This window comes from Oncorhynchus tshawytscha, linkage group LG15 (assembly GCF_018296145.1).
Source record: "Oncorhynchus tshawytscha isolate Ot180627B linkage group LG15, Otsh_v2.0, whole genome shotgun sequence".
Taxonomy (NCBI): domain Eukaryota; kingdom Metazoa; phylum Chordata; class Actinopteri; order Salmoniformes; family Salmonidae; genus Oncorhynchus; species Oncorhynchus tshawytscha.
The window spans coordinates 7,381,038-7,403,506 of record NC_056443.1 but is presented as its reverse complement, the minus strand read 5'-3'; the positions used below and the strand labels follow the sequence as shown (position 1 = coordinate 7,403,506).

The window sequence follows — 22,469 nt, the reverse complement described above, 5'->3', positions numbered from 1 at the left end:
CTGAGCTGTAGTCAATGAACAACATTGTGTTGCTTTTGTCCAGGTGTGAAAGGGCAGTGTAGAGTGCAGTAGAGATTGCATCAACTGTGGATCTGTTGGTGTGGTATGCAAATTGGAGGGTGTCTAGGGTTTCTGGGATAATGGTGTTGATGTGAGCCATGATCAGCCTTTCAAAGCATTTCATGGCTATAGCCGTGAGTGCTACGGGTCGGTAGACATATAGGCAGGTTACCTTAGTGTTTTTGGGCACATGGGCTATGGTGGTCTGCTTGAAACATGTTAGTATTACAGACTCAGACAGGGAGAGGTTGAACATGTCAGTGAAGGCACTTGCCAGTTGTTCAGCGCATGGTCAGGGTACATGTCCTGGTAATCCGTCTGGCCCTGCAGCCTTGTGAATGTTGACCTGTTTGAAGGTCTTACTCACATTGGCTGTGGAGAGCGTGTGATCACATAGTCGTCCGGAACAGCTGATGATCTCATACATGTTTCAGTGTTACTTGCCTCGAAGCGAGCATAGAAGTTGTTTAGCTCGTCTGGTAGGCTCGTGTCACAGGGCAGCACTCGGCTGTGCTTCTCTTGTAGTCTGTAATAGATTGCAAGCCCTGCCACATCCGACGAGCGTCGAAGCTGGTGTAGTACGATTTGATCTTTGTGTATGGGCGCTTTGCCTGTTTGATGGTTCGTCGGAGGGCATAGCGGGATTTCTTATAAGTTTCTGGGTTAGAGTCCCGCTCCTTGAATGCGGCAGGACCTTTATCTCAGTGCAAATGTTGTCTGAATCCATGGCTTCTGGTTGGGGTATGTACGTACAGATAGATGGATAGATAGATAGATAGATAGATAGATAGATAGATAGATAGATAGATAGATAGATAGATAGATAGATAGATAGATAGATAGATAGATAGATAGATAGATAGATAGATAGATAGATAGATAGATAGATAGATAGATAGATAGATAGATAGAAGTGAAATAAACAATAAAAAATTAACAGTAAACAGTTTCAAAGGAATACAGGCATTTCAAATGTCATTATGACTGTGTACAGTGTTATAACGATGTTCACAATGTATCTCTCACACACACACACTGTGCCGTGCTCTGCGCGGGCCCTTTAAGAGCTGAGCCCATCTCTAACAGCTTACTGGGAGGGGAGGGTAGGAGGAGGGACAGAGACAGAGGGAGGGAGGGTGTGAGGCTGAGTGTGTGTGAGCGCTACAGAGAGAGAGAGAGAGAGAGAGAGAGAGAGAGGGAACAGTCTCCGTTGTCTAAGAGGTTGAAGGATCAATAGAGAGGCTTGTTGTGGCGGTTGTGATTCTGTTCCATCTGTGTGTCGGAGCTGCATGGTGTTAGAAGGAGGAATCCTAGTTCCCACAGACCTATTCCAGCATGCTCACAGACCCTGAGCTACCTCAGGAGTTTAACAGGTACGTACGCTCTTACTCTCTCTCTCTCACACACACACACACACACTCGTGCTGACACGCTCAGGCAGACCGCGGGGAGAGAGGGACGACAGGACTGTGAGGGAGAGGGAAAGAGGCAGGGAGGGAGGGAGAAGGAGAGCTAGTGTTTGGTTGTTGTTGAAGTGTTTGTGAAGGAGAAAGTGCTGCTTGGTGTAAAACTGTTTGCTGAAACAAAATAGTGTTTGCTGAGTTCCAAGGCTTTAATAGTTTGTTAGGTAGATCGATCGATCGAGAGAGAGAGAGAGAGAGAGAGATAAAGGAAATGAGATTATGAGAGAGGGAAAGATACAAAGTTTGTTTGGCCGTCCTGTGCCTTTTGGCGATACCAAGTGCAAAACTTGAGCAAACTGGTTGTGTGTGTGTGTGTGTGTGTGTGTGTGTGTGTGTGTGTGTGTGTGTGTGTGTGTGTGTGTGTGTGTGTGTGTGTGTGTGTGTGTGTGTTGTCCAGCTGTGGTAATCAGAGTGACACTGAGAAGTGATCTGTGACTTTGGCCCTGCTCTCCCTCTCTCTCTCTCCCTCTCTCTCTCCCTCTCTCTCTATCTCTCTCTCCCTCTTTCCCTCCCTCACTCTCTCCACTGCACACGTTCCAGTTGAACTAAGTTGTTCAATGTCAACATGTTCATTGCCGTGTTCAAGCAGCAGTGTTACTCACTGTCTGTCTACCTGTGTGTGTGTGTGTTCATGTGTGTGTGCGCGTGTGTGTGTGTGTATGTATGTGTGTCTGTGACAAACTTTATGTCCTTACTCTGTTTCTATGTGCTGAGGTGAGGGCGTGAACAGTGTGATTCAGTTTGACAAGAGTTTCTCAGAAAGTTCCCATTACCCAGCTAACTACCTGACTGTCAGAGAATCAATCTACAGTTCACTATTCAGAATGCCTGGCAACTAGTTGTACTTCTGCTTTATCTGAGGGGCTATTTTGAGAACCTGAGATAAGAAAGCTCACATTCATGTCGAGATGCTATCAAACATGAGCAAATTGTTCAGGGTGGGAGAATTGTTGGGTTGTTTTTACAGAATTATCTCATGGTATATTCCCGTAGATGAAATAGAACACAAACACAGTAAATGTTAAAAGCCTACATTTAAACAAAATGTCCAATCTTTTATTTGTAGATCATAAACTCAAATATTCACACACATGATCTCACAGCTAAGTGGGATTGTTTCTCTGTCGTTACAGCCACAGCTGTCTGTTGAGAGGGTTTTTTACATTTATTTTATTCAAACTTTATTTAACCAGGCAAGTCAGTTGAAGAAAAAAATCTTATTTACAACGACGGCCTATGTTTTCCTCTGTTGTGTGAGAGAGGTGGAAATATTCTCACCGATTTACAGCTCACGTCGACAACAAAACGGGCTTTGCTGGGGAATAATGGCTGTTTGATGTTAATGCCCTGAAAGAAAGATTACCCATAATACCCTGTTTTAATGCCAGTATTTTTTTGATACACGCCCCTCTCTCACTTGACTTTTATTGCATTAAAGTACTGTACTGTTTTGCCAGATGACACTAATATTTTGTTTGGAGATAAACTCTATGGGTTTTAACCCTGAATTAACAACACGTTTTTATGTCGCAGTAATGTGTTTTTAACAAGTCATCCGTCCGCAAAGCGGGGAAGAGAGAAAAGATAACAACAGCAGACTATGTGTTAGTAAAAATGTAAAGGATTACATGTAAAAGCAGAATGTATGGAGATAAAGGCAGGGATTACATTGACTTAGAAAACGTCTGGTTAAAAGTCTGCTCTCCAGTAATGTACTCGATCAGTGGATAAGGAAGGAGGAAAGGGCGAACTGTGCCGGCTCGTGAATGTGTAGACGGTGTAGTGTGTATTTATGAGTGTGAGGCTCTCTACTGTGTGTGTGTGTGTGTGTGTGTGTGTGTGTGTGTGTGTGTGTGTGTGTGTGTGTGTGTGTGTGTGTGTGTGTGTGTGCGTGTGCGTGTGTGTGTGTGAGAGAGAGAGTTGTGCATTAGTCTCTTCAACGCAGAGGGAGAGAGAGTGTATGAGTGCAGTGTGTGTGTGTGTGTGTGCGAGACATACCATCATCGGTCCCGATGCTTTCTGTTCCTGCGTCTCTGTAAGTGTTCACTTTTCTTTCTTTCTCTCTCATCCCTCTCTCCGCTCTCATTCACCGCCACGTTTATCTGTCTTCTGCTTCAGTTATGACTTGTCAGGAGAAGAAAAGTGAGACACAGACGATTACCGTGTGGGAAAGCCTTTTCTGCTCTAATGTTGCTGGGTTTATAGCTGCTTTAAAAGTTCTGTCACAATAACACAGTACATGTATGTTCTGCACAGTGTGCAGGGCAATGAGCTGAGCCGAGCCATGTGACGTGAAGGAATTCTCCGTCCTTTTTGTTGCCTCTTGATGAGGTTAAGGTGTAATTGATGGAAACTAGATGAGAATGGTTTGTTTTTTTAGGAGATTTATCATCCAGACGTCATTCATTGACGGGGAATGAACAGATTGAGATATTGAATAGATTGACCGACGCAAGAACGTTCATGCTCATGTTATATTTTGACTGGATTGGTTTTAGTACGGAGTACATCACAACCCTTTTCGTACCATTTACAGTCATTTATGCCGCCTGATATTTCAATATGCGATGATGATAATGAATATGTTATTATTTGTCATTGCTATAATTATACACGCGTGTATTAACGTGATCGTTACAATGTCATGTTATTATTGTCTTTGTAATATTGTACTTATGTTGTTGTATATTCTGGTATAATTAGGAATCATTCTTAAGTTTTCTCACCGGAATGTTGTTCAGTTGTGAAAATACTAGTGATTGGACGGCTTCTTCAGATACATTGACAGCTTTACTAAGAATGTCTATGATGCTTGTATGACCTACTCAAATAGAGGGATTTCTCTGACATAGCTGTGGTATGAGTGTATGTGTGTGAGTTATCTGACAGATTCTGTGGCCAAACTGACAGATTCCACAGAGAGAGAGGGAGAGAGAGAGAGAGAGAGAGAGGGAGAGAGAGAGAGGGAGAGAGAGAGAGAGAGAGGGAGAGAGAGAGAGAGAGAGAGAGAGAGAGAGAGAGAGGATAGAGTGAAGGTATAGAGGAACAGAGAGAGAGGGAGAGAGAGAGAGAGAGAGAGAGAGAGAGAGAGAGAGAGAGAGAGAGAGATAGAGTGAAGGTATAGAGGAACAGAGAGAGAGGGTAACCAAAAGAGAGGAAGAAAGAGACAGATAGATGGAAAGAGAGATGCAGAAGTAAAGGGAAAAGAGCGAGATTGATTGTAAAGAGGGGGCAGAAAAGAGGAAGGGGACTCCTAGGGGTGCTGAGGGGAGCAGTGTGGAACTCTCACTCTCTACCGTTTGTCCCTGTGGGTTTATTGGGGGTCGTGGAGTAGTGTCGCATTTTATGAGTGGGTCCACACCGGTTGTCTAAACACCTAAATGTGCCTTTACAAGAACACTTCAATGGTTTGTGTTGATTTCTGCTGCTAAGATAATATGTAGAAATGTGGTAGAAATGTGTATTTAAGTGTGTCATCGTTGCATTGGTGTTGCATTGTAATACATGATGGGATAATATTATAAAGTATGACAGTGGATTTTAACTGCGGTAGTGTAATTTGTTACTGTTTGAAACTTCTAAATTGAATGGAATTGATTCAGGAATTAAGGGAATCAAAGTGTGTAATGTGAATTAAAGTTGAATTGTATTGAATTGGACTTATGTGGCATTAACTAGAAAAGCATTGGGGATTAAAATGGTTAAGTGTTTTAAAGGGACAGGGTGGCTGTTACGGACTGTTATAAGAAAGCGGAGTACAGTGTGTGTGGGTGTGTGTGTGATTGAGTGGTGTGTCCGTCTGAACACTAATGCAGACCTTGTCCCCTCGCTCTCTTTCTCTCTCACTCTATCTCTCCCCATGGCCTCTCTGGGCCTCTTTTCTCTCTCTCTCTCTCTCGCTCTCTCTCTCTGTCTCTGGGACTTTCTCTCAGACTGGTTCATTGTCTGGCCCTTATTGTCAGTCCCCCGAGCGGCTTGATAACCGTGTCTCCATGTTGGAAAAAAGAAAGAAAGAAAGACAGAAGAATACCAGAGCAGAATGCTAAAGGCCCTCCCTCTCTCTCCCTCTCTCTCCCTCTCTCCCCCCTCCGCTCTCAACCCACAGACCTCCCCAGTGCTGTCAGCTGACCTCTCTAACAGCCAATCGGTGACATAAATTAGTCTCGGTAGATTTGAGGCGAAAGCGCAGAGGACTTAAACTTTTCTCTGGTGTGTGTGTGTGTGTGTTTTGGTGTGGGTCTTCTGGGTTCATTGAGGGGGGCTAACGAGAGATGTGTCACATGGCTAGGGGTTAGAGGTCAAAGGTTAGGGCAGACTATTGCATCATGGTCGGTTGGAGTAATAAAAGTCAGAGGCTGTTGACTCTGAGAGGGGAACAAGCCATGCGAAGTCCTGGGATTCTCTCATTCCTGTGTCCTCTTTCCCTCCTTCCCACCTTCCATCCCCCTCTCTCTCCCTCTTTCCTTCCCTGTGCGCCCCACAATGACAGACAGTGTTAGCCTCTTTGGCCTTACCCAGGGTGGTACAATAGCAACTCTGTGTCTGCAGGTAGGGAGGGGGACAGGGGGAAAGGGAGAGGGGGGAAGTGGGATGGGAGGAGGGGGGTCAAGGGAAGGGAGGAGACCATTTGGGTGAGGTGGGAGAGTTTCAAAGTACAGGGCAAAAGGGAGAGCCCAGCTGTGAATAAGTGTGGGTATGTGGATATATGTGTGTGTTTGAGTGTGCTTTCGCCTGTCTGCGTTTCTGTTTCCGTGTGTGTGTGTGTGTGTGTGTGTGTGTGTGTGTGTGTGTGTGTGTGTGTGTGTGTGTGTGTGTGTGTGTGTGTGTGTGTGTGTGAGAGAGATAGATAGAGTGACCTGTCTGACCTGTTATTGTTTCTCTTCTATCCGTGGGCCACTCCAGAGAGCTGAGTGAGACTCTGTCTGGTGTTTTTTACAGGGAGCCGTAGAGTGTGACTGAGACAAATGGACAAGACTTTGTAACATTACTGCTCCACTTCTTCCCTCATAAGCATCAGGGAATAGGCCTGAAAAGCAACGGGGACGTTGTCGTTTGGCCGTTTTTCTCCCTCCAAAATTTTTCTCGTGGCCTAGCCCCGCGTCAGCTCAACCAGCCCAGAAAGAGCGAGAAAGAGGGAGTGACCGAGTGAATGACTGGCGGCCTTTTTCAGTCCCATTTCACTTGCTTTATTTTCCCCAGCTAACCCTCATATGGAAGCTCTCCAAGGTAAAATGTCAGTGAAAATCACGGCGTGGTGACTCAGTCTAAAGAAATAAATAAGAATTACAACAACATGACGGAGTATGCAGACTGCTGCAATGACAGTGATGACTAACTACAGCCCAGGCAGAACAGAACAGAACAGAAGAGTGTGTGTGTGTGTGTGTGTGTGTGTGTGTGTGTGTGTGTGTGTGTGTGTGTGTGTGTGTGTGTGTGTGTGTGTGTGTGTGTGTGTGTGTGTGTGTGTGTGTGTGTGTGTGTGTGTGTGTGTGTGTGTGTGTGTGTGTGTGTGTGTGTGTGTGTGTGTGTGTGTGTGTGTGTGTGTGTGCGTGTGTGTGCGTGTGTGCGAAGGAAGCACTGAAGAACTTGAGCACCACAAACTGCATGAGCTGGCCCATGCCTTCTGTCCTCCCTGACAGCACACACACACGTACTTGGGACTACAAACATCGGCTGTGTGTGTGTGTGTGATGACATTGATGACAGTGACACTAGCCACTGTCTCATTGCCTTTTGTGGTTAATCTGGACAGGAAACGAGGTCGCTCCCTCAGCCTCCATTTCAGAGAAGAAAAACAGAGGATGCTTTGTGTGTGAGTGTGCGCCTGTGTCGGTGCTGTCATGTTAGCATACAGTACATCTGCAATAATGCTACAAGGTTTCTCTCATTCCTTTATATGCTCTCCTCTTGTTGTCACCCATATGACATTGAGCATGTAACTGGAACTGAGTAGATAGAATGACAGCCAAGTCAAGGAGATTGGCTGGTGTGTGTGTGTGTGTGTGTGTGTGTGTGTGTGTGTGTGTGTGTGTGTGTGTGTGTGTGTGTGTAGCCTTCTAGCTGAAATGGCTACTAGTCACCACAATAACCAGGGAATATCATTGACTCCATTGAAGTGTGGAGTCCTTAAGTCCACCAGCTTATGTGTTCCCTTTCTCCTGTTGCAGCCTCACTGTTCCCACTGACAGAAAGGACAGCCTATTAATAGATATTAGGCAATATCCTTAAGAGTCAGACAAGACACAGAGAGGAGGAGGAGGAGGAGGAGGAGGAGGAGGAGGAGGAGGGACAAACAGCTGATTGTGTAAAGAAGGATCACTCAGTAAGACAATACTACAGCTATCCCAGTGCTCCACCTCAGAGAGAGAGAGAGAGAGAGAGAGTACAGAGTACAGAGTGTACAGAGAGTTAAAGAAGGGGAGGGTTGATACCATATTTCAATACCTGAGGGAACATTTGTTTAAACTCATTCCTCGGGTGTTATACAGTGTACATATGGAAATGCTGAGGTTTTCTGTACTTCTGTTTGATACGCTGTTCTGTTCCCTTACCTCAGACACTGTTGTGAAGTTATCTCTCACACACACGCATTCACACGCAGCTAACCTTCACATGACTGACAGGTAGTAGGGGAAGGGTCGCACAGAGATGACATCACTACCTTTTGGGGATGTGGATTTAAAGCCCCATTTTGATGTAATATTGAAATTATTTTAAGCAGTCTAAATTTGACCTATATGAAATTCTAATATTCATTTATATCTGTTTACTATGCATGTTTATTCAGCAATTGAAATACAGGATCACAGGTCAAATAGAGAATAATGGTTGTGTACGTAAGACAGTTAAAAGTAGTATTCTCTAGAAAAACATTCTGATCTCTGTAGAAGAAGAGGAAGAATTATTACTAAGAGAGGGAAAGATAGATGAACAGAGAGATTTAGAGAAAGAAAGTGAGATAGTGATGGAACGAGAGAGAGGGAGAGAGAGAGAGAGAGGGAGAGAGAGTGAGAGAGAAAATGAGACAGATGAGGAGAGAGAGAGGGACAGGCAGATAGAGTGAGGGAGAGAGAGCGACAGATAGACAGAGAGACAGAGCGACAGATAGAGAGAGAGCAATAGACAGAGAGAGAGACAGAAAGAGAGTGAGGGAGAGAGCGACAGATAGAGAGAGAGACAAAGAGAGAACCAGACAGACAGACAGAGAGAGAAAGGGGGAGAGAGAGACAGAGACAGAGACAGAGAGGGGGAGAGAGAGAGAGAGAGAGAGAGAGAGAGAGAGAGAGAGAGAGAGAGAAAGAGACAGACAGACAGACAGACAGACAGACAGACAGACAGACAGACAGACAGACAGACAGACAGACAGACAGACAGACAGACAGACAGACAGACAGACAGACAGACAGACGGAGAGAGAGAGGGGGAGAGAGAGGGAGACAGAGAGCAGTCTGGAGGTGTGTGTAATATCATCTAGCATATAGGAGATGACTGCTTTGTTTCTCACTCAGTCTTCATGAAACATGAAACAAATCTTTACCCCCGTCGGAGCTCTTTAATATGAATGATTTAACACATCGCTACTGGGATGTGATGAGATACGGGGCCCAGCGTGTGTGTGTGTGTGTGTGTGTCTCTCTCTAGATTTGTGTGTGTCATCTCGTTCCTCTCTCTGTGCAGAGTCGTCGTTGAAGTGGGTCATTTGTGCTGGACTGGCTGGTGTTAAGTGAGTTAACCACCGGGCAGTCAGTCTGTGACGGAGATTAACAGTCAATCAGTCTACTTGGGTAGTTAATGGACAGTGTATTTGGCCGATTAGTGACTTAACAGTACATGTACATGTGTAATATGAGAGGGACTTAACACAGTAGCACTCAGTCATCATCAAAGAGATGAAGTCGTCCAGGGGAAGTGGTTCTTTAATCTAAGCTTAGTAGCTAACACTAACGCTCAGCCAGGGTGTGTGTGTGTGTGTGGTTGCTTACGTGTGTGTGTGTGTGTGTGTGCGTGTGCGTTTTGAACCCACTAACTACCACAGCAGTTGAGAGAGGAAGGTAGAGACCTGGACACCTGAGTCGTGAGCTCTGGACACATCAGATGTCCAGTTCTCTTTCCAGTGTCTTCCGTGCTGTTGATTAAAGGGATTTATTTTACATCATGTATTGGTAGGATGGTTGGCGCCCAGAGCATCGCTGCATGTTCAGTTTGCCGTGAGGGCCAGTGGTGTGTGTGTGTGTGTGTGTGTGTGTGTGTGTGTGTGCGTGCGTGCGTGCCTGTGTGTGCCTGGTTTTATTTTCCCGGCTGCCGTGGAGAGAGGGGAGGTGTGTTTGGCATGTCTGTCTGTGTTCGCGCCACAGAAGGAAGGAGCGAAATTATGCTAATGGTCGCTAATTATGACCTTGGAGACTGGCTTTGCTGCCAATTTATCTACTTAATAAAGCTCTTCTTTTTAATCTCAACATCACTACTGTACATGCGTTCAATGTTTCATGGAGCAGCCTCTTGTGCAGGACAGGTCTGCCAACTTGAAATGAAATAGCTGCTATAACCTGCTCACCCGGTGTGCTGAGTTCTATAGTAATTAGACATCAAAGGCTTGGAGGAAAATAGACATTTTATTGCTCAAGAGGAGAGCTGTGAAAGGAGGAAGGATGGAGGGGTGAGAGGGGGACAGAGGGAAGAGAGGAGGGCACAGCAGAGAGGAGGAAAGAGGGGGGATGGAGGGGTGAGAGGAGGAGAGGAGAGGGTGTTGTGTCTAACCTCAGGAATATTCCGGAGTCACAGCATCCAACAGACTGGGTTCTTGTTCTCCTAAGAGGTGTGAGACCTGCCCAAAAGTTGATCTTAGAAACACTGACCTAGGATCAGCTCCCCCCCCCGCTGCTAACCTGAAGTATTAGGCGGTAAAACCCCAAACTGACCTTAGATCAGTGTCCAGGGATACTACTCCAGTCCTGTGTGGTGTCTAGAGGACATGGGAGGAGTGCAGCTGGGCAGAGAGGTGTGGACAGGACATGGGTGGAGGGGCGGTGGTCTAGTTGAGGTGCGGTAGACTGGTTGAGGTGGGGTGGACTGAGGGCGGTTGTGTGTGTGTGTGAGGAGGGGCTATGTTTATCGGAGTGGTGTGTGTAGGGTCAGTGTGTGTGTGTGTGTGTGTGTGTGTGTGTGTGTGTGTGTGTGTGTGTGTGTAGCAGAAACAAAAGGCTCCAGTGTGTGAGAGTGAAAGGAGGTAAAGTAAACAGCCTGTGATGAGAACAGACCTGCAGTGTGTGTGTGTGTGTGTGTGTGTGTGTGTGTGTGTGTGTGTGTGTGTGTGTGTGTGTGTGTGTGTGTGTGTGTGTGTGTGTGTGCGCGCGTGCGTGCGTGTCGCGTGGCCTGTAGTTGATACAGCTGGGCCTTCCTCTCTCCCTGCCCAGAGTGTGAAACACTGGGGGAACTCAACACACACTTCCTAACGTTTCACAGATGATAAAGACATATATTTAGAAATATCACAATTGTTTTCATTTCTACACTATGTTGTTGTTTTGGAAAAACCAGTCTTACAATTTCCTTTCATTTGATCATTTAAAATCATGTGTCAACATCACTGCTGCTGTGTTTAAAGCATGTGTGGAATTCTGGAATAGGCAGGTGCAGATAGTAGAATATACAAGTTAGCATATAGGCATATTGATATAGATAGAAGACTATATAAATATATACAGTATATATATATATGGGTGTAAGCATGATGTAGCAATTTACGATTATACATGTGTACTATCGACAGAACCATAGATTTAGTGATTCTCTTCCCCTCCATGTCGCGTGGTTCAAGTCGCAGTCCCACAACTGCTGTGGGTTTTTCTCAGACCTTCCCTGCAGCGAGGAAACACTATATCTTGTTTGCCTTCAGTTTTGTTATAAAGCAAATAAGCAGTAAATGATGTCTGAAAGTGGATCTGCGTGGAGGAACAATGCCAGACGTGAAGCCCAAGGAAAGCCAATAAATAGAGGGGATATAATCTGTTTCCAGGTCAGTGTTAAGGTCCTGGAGTGTTGTAGTTCTAGACCACAGTGGTACTGTTGGGGAGGCCTGAGTCTGAAACAGACACACAGGTTGTGTCCCAATACACATATTTACGTTGTAAATAGTAGGCATTTTGGGTACGCGAAAATAGAAGGTTTTATAGTATGTGACATTTTGGACATTTTGTATGCTTTAAATGCCAGGATGTCACACTCATTTCGGATTTTCATCTGGTAGAATTCACTGCACACTATTAAGGAACGAGAATAGCTGATAATCAGATGTAACAAAATATACAAATGGCGGAAAACAATGCAATTGCGCATTGGATGAAGCATTCTTGCTTAGCACATTGGATTTGACTCAACAGTACGTTGTAAATAGTATGTAGTACGATTAGTACACAGTATGCAGTTGTAGGAAGTAGTAGGAAAGACGGATTTCAGACACAGCCCCAGACTAGACAGAGGTGACAGGATTACTGGACTATTAATTAATACAGTGTAGAATTAAAAACAGAGAGCTCACGGAATACTGGCAGCTGCCACTCACTTCCTTGAAGGAACACTCAATACATTTGGCATCTGTTTGAACCTCTAGGGACAGCGGTCCTGCTCAGAAGGTTTACGTATTCTCCTGTCTGTCTCCTCTCTCTCAAACAGAATGGTTGTTGGTGTCGGTGCTGGAAATACAGTTTCGAATCTTATGCTCCAAGCCTGTTGCTCCTTGCATGTCAGACTTTCAGCGTATACATTAGTGTTTCGTATTCTCATGCCTCCCCCCCTCTCCCTCCCTCCTCTCACCCTGGGTCATCGTAGCAGTAGCTTCAAGGCTGAGCGAGAGCCTTTGAAAGCACTTAGGGAGACGCTGCCAGCCATATTAAACTCTATTATTGGAACGTATTCATTTTGTCCCTATTCACCAGGGGGCACATTTATGTTGGGGAGAGTTCATCTAATAGATGCCACTGTTCTTCCCCTCCCTCTGCTTTCAATGGGAAACAAAAGCAAAGTAACAAATGCACAGCCTCTATGTTTGTTATTTTCACTGGTATTGTCAGGGCCGAGGTTTTCATACACATCACTGTCAGCGTGCTGCTGGAGTGAAAGGGCCTGTGTCAGGCCTCGGCCATTTGTCATAAGATGTCAGCCCAACCTGGCTCCATTTGCAGTAATGGGTTATTGCGTACGTGTGTGTGTGTGTGTGTGTGTGTGTGTGTGTGTGTGTGTGTGTGTGTGTGTGTGTGTGTGTGTGTGTGTGTGTGTGTGTGTGTGTGTGTGTGTGTGTGTGTGTGTGTGCTGAAAGGACCTGATGGTAAACATGGATGTGATTGTGTTTGAAGGTCTAAAGAGCTTTTCCTCTGGCTAGCGGATGTAGATGATTTACTGTATATTATTATAGTGGGTATTATCTGCAGAGAGAGAGAGAGGTCTTGGGATTCAGAGACACAGAGAGCGGGCCATTGGGGACCATTGAATAATAGGGAATTAATAATGATAAACTATTTCTATAAATATAACTATTGAAATGAATCAACGACTAGTGTTTCTCCCACTGTCACCCACAGCTCATATTACATCCCTGAATGTTTCATACTCACTCTCCCCCTCTCTCTTCTTTCTCTCTCTCTGTTTTTTCCAGGATGTCTTCCAAGCGACCAATCTCTCCATATGGGGGGACAGATGGAGAGGTAGTCATGGCAACCAGCAGACAGAGACTGGAAGAGGAAGAGAGAGATGATGGACAGGCTGTCATGCACCTCCCCCTGACTCCCTACTGCAGCAAGGTGTCCCCCGCTCGCCCCGCCCCCTGGACAGCCCCCCACCCTGCACAGTGCCATGGTAAAACAACCCCTCGTTGTCTTCATATCATATAACTGCTCTTATTGGCTACTTGGCTTTGTTTCGACTCTTCTAATTGGTCGTCTGGAGTTTTAAATCCTGCCACACTGTCAAGGTGGAAGTTGGCACTTAAGGACTGGTCTAGGATCAGTTTATCCTCATTTATCCTTCATTAGACTGTAATTACAGAGAGTTGTAGTTATGGCATCCGGTTTTGAAGTAACACATACTTCCCGCAGAGGAAATAATATTGGGGGGAAACTGGACACAAAAGATGGTCGAGAGTGCTCTTATGGTGTGAACCGCGTTTCCTTTTTGTTTTAGTGTGAAAGCCCGTGTCTGTGCTGTATCGAGGCATGGAGACGGCGAGGCATGGAGACGTGGGACATGTGTGACTGTCAGTGTGAGCCATGTCAGTGAGTCATGTTCTGCTGGGAAAAGGGTGACTGTGTGTGGTGACAGTAAATGCATATAATCATTGGGATGTATGTGTGTATGTGTGTGTGTGTGTGTGTGTGTGTGTGTGTGTGTGTGTGTGTGTGTGTGTGTGTGTGTGTGCGCGTGCGTGTGTGTGTGTGTGTGTCTGTGTGTGTGTGTGCGTGCGTGCATGTGTGTGCGCGCGTGCGTGTGTGTAGCCTCAGTAACCCTCATAGTTTCCTCACGTTAGCCTCACGTTGAGCCACACCTGAAGAGCAGCTAGCTGAAAGCAGCACATTGTCTTCAGACCTTTCACCTGTACTGCTGATAAACCACCACACAGCAAATGTTGTGAGATGACTCTGGCTGTAAAACAATGAAAGGGTGATTAAGGACCATAATGGTAAGCTAATTCTGTAATGAACCTGCTGATTGCACATCAGACTGGACTCTGCTGCCTGTCAGACAACAGTCACTGACTGTAAACCAAAGTCCTCTTTCTCGCTCTCCCACCGGGAAGATAGACGTTGTCATGGCATGCTGTTGACAGTAGGTTTTGGACCTGATGTTTGGGAGACTACAGGTTATAGCCTTTGTAATGTTCAGATAATAGTGGGAGGTATTTTTAAACTGAGACATTAGATCAGGCATTGGTTTGAAATGTTAACACGTTTAGTAATGATTATTGTGATGAATCACGTATTAATGAATAATTAAAGTATAATTATATTTCCTTTTATTATTATTATTATTATTATTATTACTTAGGCCTATGCTACAAATATAATCTCCAAATTCGTATTACGTATTTCAACACTATAAATTCCACTATACAGGAGATGCGATTTGAGCCAGTTGGTTGACTGACAGCAGAATCAGTAAAAAGGAGAAGAAGGAGGGGTGCGCCCGCATAATATTTGATGTGGATTATTAAAGCGCGACCGAGCCGTCTCCTGGACAGGGTGGATTTAGCGCAAACGGCAAGGCTTGGCATTTGTAAGATGTTAAGTTTTGCTACGGCTTTACCCTCTCAATCCGCTCTGCGCTGACTGGCAGAAGAGTTGAGAGAGAGAGAGCTTTACACCGCGCGCCTCGGAGGGGCTTTGTCACGGCAATTGTATAAAGTGATATGGGAGAGGAAATGGACTGCGCTCGTCCCCGGGTAGTGGCGGCTGTAGAGGCAGCATCCGCCAGGAGATTACCGCGCTTTATCTTGTCATGGTAAATTAACACGGCAGCGAGGCGCGCTCCCCAACACACTGACCTCTTCATCTCTCCAAACTGCCACTCCGAGTTGAGAGGAGAGGAGAGGAGGTGCAGTTAAAAAAAAGACGAACACTTTTTTCCCCCCTCGTGTGTGTTTGTAGAAGTAAATGAAGGTGCGCATTTATCCTTTCTTTCTTTCTTTCTCCACTTCTTCCCCTGAGTTGTAGGGTTAGTAGCCTAATCAAACAGTTCAATTGTGTTAGCGTGGGAAGGATTTCACAGACATGTAGTAATGGATAGGTATTAATTACTGTACCCTTTGTCCGTTTAATAAGGTCCTGCCGCGCGCTCAAGAAACAAAAAAACAGCAACAACAACAATATTCATCTGCTTATTTCAGGTCCAGATTCTCCAGGCGCCGCCTGCCTTCGATTCGATTTTTTTTCGTATGAATTTTGACAGATTTGAAGCAGCACACCAAGCACTTAAACCAAACGCAGTGGTCACACTTAGTTTCTCCTGCCAGTGCTGTCATAATGAATAAACACATGCTTGCTTGTAGACAATTAAGGGCCTCTTAAAAATATTGGCATGCATTGATTTAATAAACTGTTATTTAAAATATACAAAATAAAGCTGCGCATTTCTGTTTAGGTAAATTTAACTGGAATAGCTCGACCATTTTGTGCAATGATTTAAAAACAAAATAGATCATAGGAATATTATTATTATTGCATTTTAATATATATATATATATATATATATATATATATATATATTTTTTTTTAAAGTTATGATTATTATTGTGAAATTGTAAAATATACATTATTAGATCAAATAAGAACACGTTTTTACTACAGTGTGTGGATGGGATGGTCTTTGTAGGTTATGTGAGGTGAGTATTTGTCCTCCAAGCTGAGATAAGATGGGGGGTGGGGTAAGGAGTGCGGGGTAGGGTTAGGCTGTGAGTAGGCCAACCAGTGTGTGCGGATGCCACAACAGACTCAGAGTCAGAGAGCAGACGAGGTGTGTGTTTAGGCTCACGCTAAAGGGATTGGGATTGTTTGAGCTGTGTGTGTGTGTGTGTGTGTGTGTGTATGGCAGCGCTGGCTTAAGACCAGTGAGTAGGTGTCAGTGTCACCTCCAGGAGCAAGCACTTACATCCCTCTAGTGTGTGTGCGTGCGTGCGTGCGTGCGTGTGTGTGTGTGTGCGCGCTTCAGATGCCTCCTGTGACTCCCACTGCCAGATTGGCCATGCCTTAATTGTCGACACCACGGCACCACACATTAAACACATACACCGTCCCAACTCGGAGACATGGCAGAGAATTGCACCCCCTCAATTGCTACTGTTAGTGTTGCTCTGTTCTGCTTCAAACCCACACAGGGTGGAGGGGTGTGTGTGCTCTGATGTACCCAGAGAGAGAAAAATGTACCCAGAGAGAGACAAATGTACCCAGAGAGAGAGAAATGTACCCAGAGAGAGAAAAATGTACCCAGAGAGAGAAAAATAGAGGGAAAGGGAAAGACAGAGGGACAGAGAGAGAAAAAGAAAGAAACCGAGACCCTCTAAGGTAAATGGGTAGGTTTCTCCTGGAGGGCAATGGAGAGAAGGAAGGAGGGAAGAGGAAGACGGAGGAATAAAAAGAGAGAGGGAACATGAGCATCTGTGCTGGCGGATGGAAAAAATAGCATTTTGCATTTTTTTTGGCAAGAGTTAAGTGTGTTTAAATCTGCCTCTCCTCACAGATGAGCTTAAGAAGACAAAAGTTGTTTAATTCTGTTCCCATGCAGAGGCACTAAAGGGATAAAGAACGGAGAGAGAGAACGAGCAAGGAGGAGAGGGAGAGAAGGAGAGAGGCGCAGTTTCACTTTGTTACAGCCGTTCGGAAGAGAATTGACATCTGCAAACTAAAGGCAGCAGAACCACCCACACTGTCAGCCTGCCACATCAAATACATAGACTCACACTCACTGGCGCATGCTACAAACATACTGGCACTCACACAAACATACTTAAACACCACCCAAGCATACACAGACATGCATACACACATAGACACACACAGACACAGACAAATAAGCATTCTTTCTTTTTTAGACAGAGTCTAACATTTACAGTATTTATAAATACATTTTTATTATTAAAAACATGCTCTCTCTAGCATGTGCACACACACACACACACACACAAATACAATCAGGTCTCTGTAAGATAGGTTGTCAGGCGGATTCCTGAGTTGGACTTGCCGTTTGTTGTGGTCTTCTGCAGGCTACTTGAATAGCTTGAGTAAATATGTTGTCAGTGTATGGCGGGTGGATTATAGTATGGAGGGAGAGTATAAGCCATTTCAATTGGTGCTGCGTGGATGATAGTCCAAATGTAGTCGACTTTGAGGAGGAATCATGTTGTATTAATTCTCTTTGATGAAGAAATGACCCTCATTGTGGCCGTCTCAAGATGACGTGTGCAGATTTGAAGAAGGGAGGGAAAGAGATCCGAGCATACTCCACCACCCCTCCATCTCGCTCTCTTTTCTGTTCTTTTCAAGACGTCTTTTCTAGAAATAAAGAGTGCTGCTTTGCTAAGTATGCAGTGGATTAAATAAATGGAATGTGACAGGTGTGACTGGGCTGGTGGAGATGCCATGCTTCACTAATGTGGGCAGATCCAGTCACAACCGATGGAAAACCTCTGCCATTCTCCTCTCTCGCTCTCTCTCTCTCTCTCTCTCTCTCTTTCTTTTTATTTCTTCCTCTCTCTTTCAGCCTCTCTCGCTCTCTCTCTCTCCTCTCCCCCTTTGGCTGTTTCTGGTCTCATCAATAAGGTTCTCATGTGACTTCCCTTATCCTAGGAGGGAAGGATGGAGAGACTGTGTTATCACATCACTGTAACAGTACTAAAAGTTCAAACCAAGCCCCCCTGTCCACTGCACACAGAACCCCCCTGACGCCCCACACCTACACACACACCGTCCCCGTCCCCCGCTTGACGACGGTTTACCAGCACACAGTAAGCATGCTCCAGTGTCAGCCGAGAGAGAGAGCGAGAGAGAGAGAGAGAACAAACACCATTGTAAATACAACCCATATTTATGTTTATTCATTTTTCTTTTTGTACTTGAACTATTTGCCCATCTTTACAACACAGTCGTCATAATATGACATTTTAAATGTCTCCAGTTAATTACTGTTCATTTTTGGATTATTATTTCACTTTTCACTTTATTATCCATGTCACTTCCTATGGCAAAATAAACATATGTTCCCTATGCAAATATAGCCCATTGAATTGGAATTGAATTGAGAGAGCGAGAGAGAGAGAGAGAGAGAGAGAGAGGGCGGAAAGAGAGATCGGAAGATGAAAGGAGAGTTAACAGTTCTGTAGCCTTCAGTGATCAGCAGACTAGATGGCCACCTCATTAGAAACGTGGAGATCATGGGACAAAAACACAAAACCGCCACTATTATAACTTTACCGTGACCAAGGAACCTGGCGACATGTCTCACCTATTGAATTTCACTTATTGCTCTGGCTATCCACTAGCGTTCATTCACGTCCCTAAAACCCATCTGTGAGTGAATTATTGAACGTGTTGACTTCCTCTCTGGGAGTGGTGTGAGTGAGTGTACGTGTATACAGTCCCTAGGAGGAGTCGGGGAAAGTGACAGCACTTTCCCAGGTGAGAATCTGTTCCCTTCTGGACTTTGCTCGTCTCTCTGCTATAACGTGCCGGTTCGTTGACAATGAAAGCCATATTAATATTACAAGGTGAAACCAACTGACTTCAGACCTGCTGAATGATCTGCTGTGGATGGTGCAGTTCATAGTAGACAGCTACGGTATGTGGCAGCGATATTCATCAGGAAACTACTGTACCTCCATCAGGAAATGAGTTCAGTATTAGTACCTCATCTGCTCAATAAAAGCTCACAGGCGTGTAGAGATATCATTTACAAAGTGAATCCGATATCAGGGTATGTGTGTGTGTGTGTGTGTGTGTGTGTGTGTGTGTTTGTTTCATCTAACCTTTATTTAACTAGGCAAGTCAGTTAGGAACAAATTGTAAATTCTTATTTACAATGACTCTAACCCGGACGACACCCTATAGGAGCACGGCCGGTTGTGATACAGCCTGGAATCGAACCAGGGCCTGTAGTGACGCCTCTAGCACTGAGATGCAGTGCCTTAGACCGCTGTGCCACTTGGGAGTGTAAAACACTGGCGTACCTCCTAAAGGTGTGAGATAGGCCAAGCATTCCCAGTCCTCTGTCTTTTCCTTGGGATAAACTCATTGTCTGCCACACAAACAACACACACACCCATCACACACACACGTGCACACACACACACACACACGTGCACACACACACACACACACACACACACACACACACACACACACACACACACACACACACACACACACACAGCGGGTGTTGCTGCCCTAAGCATCTACACTTCTCTCTGGAAAAAGCCAGGGAGATCTTTTGTCAAGTTTAATTACAAAACAGGTCAGGTATTTGCAGACAAGGTCAATCGTCCATCTGTAAATCAGGGTTAATCTTTGACTAATCTGTTCCTATTATCTCATACCACCTGTTTTAGTGTGTTGTGTTGTGGGTGTGGGTGTCCGTGCGTGCAGTGTGCTGTAGTGTAAGTGTGTGTACGCTTGTTAAAGCTGAAGTGTGCGTGCAGACACAAAGCTGATCATGACAAGGTCGTCACCACATTGTCACAGTTCATTTAGTTGAGACCCCGCAAAATCTCTTGACAGGACAGTGGAGTTGGTATATCAAAGGTTATGATTCCAGGATGTTCTTTGATGTGAAACTTACTGTTTCTGGTCGCTGTGTGTACATTTTCTGTACATTTTTGTGATGGCAATGCAACTTAAGTTTATTGTCACAAATAAGCTCTTTCACCAAGAAAAGTTGCGAGTGAGACATTTGGACTAGCAGGGAACGCTTATTGGATCTCTATCAAAGTGAAACGGTTTGGGCTTTGAAAGACATGACAGTAGCTCTCTCCCAACAGCCTGAGTGAAATCCTGTCTGTTTCTTGTCTTTCCTCTGTTAACCACCTCCAAGTCAGTGGCATGCAGATTCCTTAGGATCCAGCAGAGAGTGAGTGCCCTGACTTAAGATGGCTGGCCACCGATGAAAGTGTAGCACAGCCAGCTAAAAGAAGGAGAGAACGAGGGATAGTAGAGGGAGGATGCCAATTACTGTCGTCTTCCTCTCCTCCATACGGATCTCTTGAGTTTTACATTTGAATCTTGTCTGGATTTCCTTTCTTCCTACGCTCTTCCCTTTCTCTCTCTTCTCTCTTCTCCTTTCCTCATCCCCGTATACTTCTCTACTTCTCCCCTTTCTCTCAGTCTCCTCTCTTCCTCTCTGTGGCTGTTCTGTGAGTGAGTTTGAGATACTGGTTTTTCCACAAACATCAGCAATAAGCTGAATTCAAACTCTAATTAATGGAATATTATTAAATGTTCAACTCAGACATTTTTATCTCAATATAAAATCATTTCTGGGGAACAATTAAGTACCTTAGTGTGAATGATTTCTATTACAGTTTTTTCCAACTGCTTACACGAGTTTTCAAAACTGTCTCCTTTTTTTCAAAACTCTACACACAATTCCCAAAACTGCACACACAAAATGCAAAATGCCTCACATCCCCTTCAAAATGTAACACTGCATTCAAAATGCCATAAACACATGTCAGAATGAAGCATTTGCATCAAATGGCAAACACTGCTTTCATAATAGTACATTTTTGGATATACCATGTAAACACTGTTGTTCTAAATCTTAAGCTCTTTGGTCTGTCATAGGCTTATATCTACATTTCAATACAATGTTCTACAGTGAAAGAAATCTGCTGAGAGGGGTAACAAGTACACTGTAAACACCAATGCAATGTAGAAACAGAAAATATTTATTAGGCCAAACATTACTGTTGTATACAGTAGCATACAACAAAACCATAAACATATGTAAACCAAATGTATATTCTTTAGAATACAGTAAAGAACACAATTTGTGTGTGTGGGGTCCCGGGGGGTCAGTCCAGGAATTGGTAGGGGGGGGAATCACCAGTGCTAAGCTACGCTTCATCTCTTCTCCGGCCTGATTCTGGCCACAATACTTCGTCCACATGACTGTATACGTTTTCTCTTGCCAAACATCGAGGGAAGTATCTCCTAGCATGGCGTATCCAACCTTGGACAGAGGCAACCTCTATGTCCCCACACGGAGGGAAGTATCTCCTAGCATGGCGTATCCAACCTTGGACAGAGGCAACCTCTATGTCCCCACACGGAGGGAAGTATCTCCTAGCATGGCGTATCCAACCTTGGACAGAGGCAACCTCTATGTCCCCACATGGAGGGAAGTATCTCCTAGCGTGGTGTATCCAACCTTGGACAGAGGCAACCTCTATGTCCCCACATAGAGGGAAGTATCTCCTAGCATGGCGTATCCAACCCTGGACAGAGGCAACCTCTATGTCCCCACATGGAGGGAAGTATCTCCTAGCATGGCGTATCCAACCCTGGACAGAGGCAACCTCTATGTCCCCACATGGAGGGAAGTATCTCCTAGCATGGCGTATCCAACCTTGGACAGAGGCAACCTCTGTGTCCCCACATAGACCATATTTATAATTGCAGTCTCTTGTACATCTGTAAACAAGCGTCCTCGTCCTCCATGATGTCTTTGTCTTTCCACTCTGTACAGAATTCAAACACAGTATGTGTTCAGCATAGGACTGTAAACAATGTACAAAAAAATGTAGTACAGCATGATAACCAACCTCATTCATTCAATGCAGTGCAGTAAATGGATGGCTTAGAGTTACAAATGTTTATGCAATACTATGCAGTCATACGTATTTTACAGTACATTACTGTAATGCTAAAATAGTCATTAGATAGTTGCATACCTGTTCTCATTTCTGAAGGTTCGAATTATGGACGCCACTATAAATCGACTCAAGTTGGGCTGGAATCTCAGTCCAGCCTCTCTCATGGTCAAACCGTGGTTGATCACATGATCAACAAGTTTTGCCCTAATCTCATCAGAGATGGCTCTCCTTCCTTCTCTTCTTTGCCCTCGTCCTCTTCCTCTCCCCCCTACTCCTCTTGCTCTCTGTCCATTGTTGGCATCCATTGTTCAAAACAGGTAATCTGACCTTTGACCTATTTATAGGCCTATACTACAGTAAAGCAGTGATTGGTTAGTGATCAGTTAAGCTATTAGTGTTTGCACATGTGAGGAGTGTGTGTGACCTGGTGAATAAGTGTAGCATTTTGATTGGTTGTGTTCGGAAAAGGAAAGCAAGTCACTTCCTGTTCGATTTTTGTGTTTTAGGTAGATAATTGTGTGTAGTGTTTTGAAAAAAGTGTTTTATGCAATTGACAACTGAGTCAAATGCTGAGAAATAGCTTATGGTTTTGGATATTTGGT

At 44.7% G+C, this 22,469-nt stretch overlaps 1 protein-coding gene across 1 annotated transcript in view; it reads left to right on the top strand.

The window, feature by feature from the left end:
* The first annotated feature begins 1,225 nt into the window (after positions 1-1,225).
* Positions 1,226-22,469, top strand: part of LOC112215028 (transcription factor SOX-5) — a 115,470-nt gene continuing 94,226 nt past the window's right edge. The window contains 3 exon segments of the mRNA XM_042298035.1: positions 1,226-1,433; positions 13,174-13,338; positions 13,340-13,373. Coding sequence (XP_042153969.1) covers positions 1,396-1,433; positions 13,174-13,338; positions 13,340-13,373 — 237 coding nt within the window. The 5' untranslated portion in view covers positions 1,226-1,395.